The sequence below is a fragment of the Corvus cornix genome, chromosome 3 (genome assembly GCF_000738735.6).
Source record: "Corvus cornix cornix isolate S_Up_H32 chromosome 3, ASM73873v5, whole genome shotgun sequence".
Lineage (NCBI taxonomy): Eukaryota > Metazoa > Chordata > Aves > Passeriformes > Corvidae > Corvus > Corvus cornix.
The window spans coordinates 60629850-60635849 of NC_047056.1; the positions used below are offsets into that span (position 1 = coordinate 60629850).

The window sequence follows — 6000 nt, forward strand, 5'->3', positions numbered from 1 at the left end:
ACATCTGTAAGCAAGATTTGGTCTGTATTACTGCTAGTGTGGCCTGAGTTGCTAGTGTGCAACATATGAGCTCACACATTCTAGACAGAACTCCTGGTTAAGAGAAAAATATCCAGTAATTACGGAGTTATTACCTATGAAAAAAAGTTGGGAAAGAAAAGGAGATAGTTAGGTGTGCATACTGGTTCACATTTGCATGTATTTGTCTCCTGTCACTGTTCCTGACCTGTAAATATGAGGAGTCTGGACTTCAGGGGGAAAAAGAAAAGAAGAAGAAAAAGAGAAAAGGGGAAAAAGAAAAGAAGAAGAAAAAGGGAAAAAGAGAAAAAGAGAAAAAGAGAAAAAGAGAAAAAGAGAAAAAGAGAAAAAGAGAAAAAGAGAAAAAGAAAAATCCACTCTGCACCAGGAATTCATGCTGCCTCTTATTCCAAAATACTACAATCTCAAAAAACTGTCAGTCCAAGTAGCTGGATAAGAAATTAGAACATGTGTGGGTGGATTCCTTCCTCCAGCCTGAATTAATTAAAAATGATTGTTTGCTGTATTATTTTAAAGCAGACTTTTGGAACAGGTTAAAGAACCACTGTTCTGACTTTAGCATTTCAAGCCTAATAAGAATGACTCATGTAAAAAAATTTGGAGGAAAAATTAATAATAAGGAGGTTAAATATAAAGTGCGTCTTACCATCTTATGTTCTTATTTGTTGCTTGGAGAAATTCACACATTCTTGTACAAGGCCTACCTCATTCGCTTTGGCTGTGGTTATTTCTAGTTAAAGCACGTACACAAAAACCTCACATATTCATGGCTCCAGTCAGTCTGGGCAATTCTACCTATTTCTAATACCTTAGGCTGGCCCTTTACTATGTTTTCCTTTCTCACATTCTTAACCTGAAATACATATCAATTCTCTCTCCTTTCACTGTCTCAGCCAGTTATTAAACTATAAGAAAGTGATATGGACAACAGCTTTGAAGTAAAAAGTTAAAAGCAATCACAATGTATATTAGAGAGCAGCATGTCCCACCATTTTGGGGCTAGTTAATCCCTACTGATCAGGAAGCACTAAATACTGCTAAAAGAATTATTAGAACCGAGTATGGTTTTTTATTACACACATTTAAATAAATAATAATAATAAGGTAACAGAAATCATAATTTCCAGATCACCAAAAATTTACCTGCCAAAGCATTAAACAGCATACAGACTGACTGTGAAAAGGGAACACGCAGAATGTACTGTATTGCAGTACACCTGCAGTGAACAAAGCTTGTTACTTGTTATAAAATCCTAAAGCATGATTAAGTAACTCCTTCTTTTTAAAGAAAAATATATACAGAATTTTATGCATTCTAAGATGCCAGCCCTCCACAATGGATGTATTCTCCTTCATATTCTTGAAGCCAGAGTTCTACACGTGTTGACTTACATGGACTGAATGGGTTAGATAATGGCTAAATTCTACTCTTCTTCTCACAGAAGATAAAATACTTTGGGACTCTTTCTCTTAAACAGCCATTGATTTTCAGTGATTATATCTTAAAAGATTTTTTCATTGTTTTCAAATTTGTTCATATTGGGTAACAGATTCAAAATTTATTCAGGTGAGAACAAGCTGATAAACAATCATCTAAACCTTGTTTTGTTTTCTCAGGAAAGTAGAATGCAAATTTACCAACTAAATCTTTTACAAGGCCTGTTCTCCAAATAAAGCCAGCAGAATGTTTTGAATGCTTAAATGCCATTAACCATGATGGAAATGCTCTCCATTACAAGATTAGAGCTGGGTGGTGTTGGTTAGTTTTGAAATTGACCTTACTCCAAAGAAATCCCTATGAAGAAAGAGAAAAATTGACTTTTAACGGATTACAGAAACAAAGCATTTTGGACATTTTTTGTCTCAGGAAAGAGAGAATCTGAGTCTACACAACATTCTTCATTCTTAGAATTTGAAATACTAAAATTATGTTCTATTAGCCTTGTCTCTTGACTTTTCAGAGTATAGGGTACCATATACACACAGGTATGTATGTATGTGGGAAGGAATCTTGGAAGTCCTAGTTGTCACAACGTAACACAGAGAACACAGTTTTGAACTAAACTCTCTGGAAACTTGTTTAAAAAATATACACCTACAGAGACACTTAAAAATATTGACCTGCCTGACACCATCCACTGCCTAACAGACTGGCACCAGTCATATCCTGCTGATGTTCACCCCTCATTTCTCTTTCGAGGGAGACATCTCACTCTGACTTTATAAGCATCCTATATACCTCACCTCTTGGAGTCAACTTACACTTCCTTCCACACATGCTAAAAGCACCTGTACTCCATGAATTATCTCCATTGATGTCAGCAGCTGACACTACAGATCAAGTTACTGTGCAGTGTATGTTCCTTAGCCCTGTGCCTACTATTCACACCTTTCATAGATACATAGCTTCCGTTCTCTCTGATAACAAATATTGAGACCTTTTAATAAATGCATAAATTCAAGATCAGAAGAAATTTTACATTACTTTCTAAATTACTGTAGCACATTGCTCACATTCCACGTGGAATAGGCTGAGATTCAAGATTCAAAGGAACATTACATAGCACATCAGTCAGTTTGCCTAAACTGCAAGTTATGTACATCTTTAAGAAAAACTGTTGTAGGACACACATGCCTTTCTGGTTTTGATTCTTTCATTTTCTGAGAAGTTGCACTGGTTTTGGCTGGAGTAGAGTTAATTTTCTTTACAGTGGCTCATATGGGGCTGTGTTTTAGATTTCTGTTGAACACAGTGATGATAATACAGAGATGTTTTTGTTATTGCTGAACAGGCCTTACACAGAACCAAGGCCTTTTCTGCTTTTTGTATTGCCACACTGGAGGAGACTGGGAGTGTATGGGAGACTGGGAGGAGACACAGCTGGGACAGATGACCCCAAATAACCAAAAGGATATTCCATACCATATGACATCATGCTCAGTATATAAAGTGGGAGGAAGAAGGAGGAAGGGTGAGATGTTTGTATTGATGGTGTTTGTCTTCCCAAGTAACTGTTATGCATTATAAGGCCCTGCTCTCCTGGGGATGGTTGAACACCTGCCTACCCAAGGGAAGCAGGGAATTAATTCCTTGTTTTGCTTTTTTTGCCTGCACAGCTTTTACAACTGTCTTTATATCAATCCATGAGTTTTCTGGCTTTTACCCACCTGATCTTCTCCCCAGTCCTGCTTTTGAAGGAGTAAGTGAGGGGCTGTGTGGTACTTGGTCAATGGCTGGGGTTAAACCACAACAGAAATTCTACATGACTATTTAGTTTTCAAACAATAAAAGAACAGATAATATGTGTAGCTGGGAAAAAAAAAAAAAAACAAAAACAAAAAAACCCCACCAGCTTGAAATTAACTCCAGGTTTCTGACCACAGTAAGTCTTCTAACAATTTTAAAAGGAAAAAAATTTAACCACAAGAACAGAAACAAAAAAAGAAATACAGACTGTTCCCATCTTTGAGGTGCAAAATGTTCTTGAACTGTTCTGTTCTAAAAAACAACATGGGAATTCATTGTGATGTCTCAAATACTGTTTTTCAAAGCGTTGCAGCTCTGTTACATAATTTTGTCCACAGACATCCAACTGGTGCTAACAATTAGAGAGCAATATTTAGCATTCAACGTTATGTTTATTACCAAATAACACTTAAGTGGAAAAACAAAAGCTGTAAGTCTAAAGATATAAACCATACGTCCAATAACATTCTTGTACACGTCAAAAATCCCCCAGGACTTCAGTGAAGTCAGACTTTTCTAACTTTTTGCACAACAGAGGAGTGCATTACTTCTTTTTCTGTAGTGGGCAACACAGTGACATCTACATAGTGCTAGCACCTCCTAGCAGCTGCAACAGATCGTAAAAAGAAATTCAGAAGACAGTAAATGGCATAAAAATTAGGCAGGCCAGGACTTGAATTCAACTGTTAAGTTTAGAAGGTTCCATCACCACATTAATATTTAATTAAAAGTCCTAGGATTCCTCACTGAATTACCAGAACTCACTTATATCAGTGATGCAGCAGATAAACACCAAACACACCCACTTCTAATTTAAAAGGAAAATAATTAACATATCCCTTCACTGCTGAGGTTAAAGAGAACCATGATACTGCATAAACAAAAGGACATTCTCTGTAAGTGTCTGTGTGTGTATGTGAGAGAGAGAGAGAGAGAGAATACTAAAAGAAATGCCAAATCAGTATTAGCCAAAAAATTAATTAGGGGAAAAAAAAAAAGGAAAAAAAAAGCAAGAAGAAAATGCATGATGTACTGTATTTTAAATGCTCTGCTTTTATCCCAGACTTCAATGTTTACCAATAAGTCATCATCTAAGCAGAGTCTAATTCTAGATGAGTTTTTATCTACACAGATAGTTGAAAAACTGCCGTTTCTTCTCATACAGTAGAAGTCATATTAAGGAGTCAGCTGCTTGAGACACTTTTTCCATGAAATGTCAGTGCATCGTGTTTTCCAAAGTAAACTCGAAACCGTAAAAATTCCTAATCCACAATGTTCAGCCTATAATGTGACATCAGGGTCAAAGGGAAGATAGCTGTTAATCCAGGAACTTTAATTAATTTTATTTTGACATACCCACAATATCTTCTAAGTGAATTCATTTCAGCAAGGCTAAAAATGTTAAGTGCACAAATGTAAGCACCAGAAGGAATACTGTGGGCTGAAGAATGGTTTTAAGGATCTCCTATGAGAGCTGAGAAGTTGACTAAAGTTTATTTCTCCCATACCTGTGCAACACCCTTTTTGATCTTTCCACAGAATACTGAAAAAGCAAACAAACAAACCAACCTTCTAATGTCAACACACCTAAACACTGTATAATGCATGATAATGGTATGTCTAAGACATTTACTACCCATGCAGGATACAATTGATTCTGTTCCCATGCCAGTCGTGATTCGTTTTTAACACCGAGAAAAGCTCTGTGACGGGCTAAGTGCATCAAATTGCCACCTGAAGTACAAGCAGTCCAGGCAGCCCACACGTGTTTCAGCACAGCCTACCAAGCCTCCCCTGTCACAGAGATGCCAGCAGACGGGCACATCCCGCCTGGAGGAGGGCTGCCAGCAGATCAGCCCGTAACGCTGGTGCGACGCTTCGGGAACCAGGTCACGTCCTCCAGCCGTCCCTCACCTACATGATTTCCCCCTGCGCGTCCAGTCACAGCACAGCACAGCCCACCTGCGCTGCTCCGAACCGGGTCATTCAGCGCGTGTGTGCGGGACCGGGGACTGCCGCGGGAGGCGGGATGTTCCGGGGCCGCCGCGCAGCTCCGGCAGCACCCCCTCCTCGGCCCGGCCACCGAGGTACCAGCGATGGTGTCGCCCGCCGAGTCCCCTCTCTGCAGGCTGGGGGTCACTTGTCACGCTCTCCCTGTTCCCTCGCCCCTCCCGTCACCACAACGACTCCCGAGCTGGTGGCAAGGTCGCCTCCCCTGCGCGTCCTCCGCGGTCCCGGCCGGGCGGGCGAGGCGCGCTCCCCGCTCCCCTGTACCTCTTTGCGGCGGCGGCGGCGGCGACGGCGACTGGCCTCGGCTGCCGAGCGCCGCCAGCAGCAGGAGCAGCGGCAAACTTTCCCGAGCCATGACTCCCGGGCCGCCGACTCGTCCCGCCGCGGGACGGCCAGCCGAGTGAGCCGCAGCCGCCGGGAGACGAGAGGAGACCCCGGTGCCCCGGGCAGGGAGCAGGAGAGCAGGAGAGCAGGACACACCCCTGCCCCCCCCTACACACACTCCCCGCCCCGCCGCCGGCCGCGGCTCCGGGCAGCGAGGAGCGAGCGGGGCCGGTGGGCACCGAGGGGCTGGAGCGCGGCCCGGGAGCAGCCCCCGAGCCCCTCGCGTCGGGAGGGGGGAACAGCGCGGCCCCAGGCGCCGGGCGGGGCACGAGGCGCCGCGCGAGGAGGGAGGCACGTGCCTGCCTGCCTGCCCGACGGCC

General features: G+C 42.5%; 1 protein-coding gene across 2 annotated transcripts in view; it reads right to left on the reverse strand.

Moving 5' to 3' along the window:
• The window catches only part of LAMA2 (laminin subunit alpha 2), a 345535-nt gene extending 339760 nt beyond the window's left edge, over positions 1 to 5775 (reverse strand). For both annotated transcript variants that reach the window (XM_039568097.1, XM_039568096.1), the window contains exon 1: positions 5561 to 5775. In XM_039568097.1, the coding sequence (XP_039424031.1) occupies positions 5561 to 5651 (91 nt within the window). In that variant the 5' untranslated portion in view covers positions 5652 to 5775. The remainder of the gene's footprint in view (positions 1 to 5560) is intronic.
• Between the last annotated feature and the right edge of the window lie 225 nt (positions 5776 to 6000).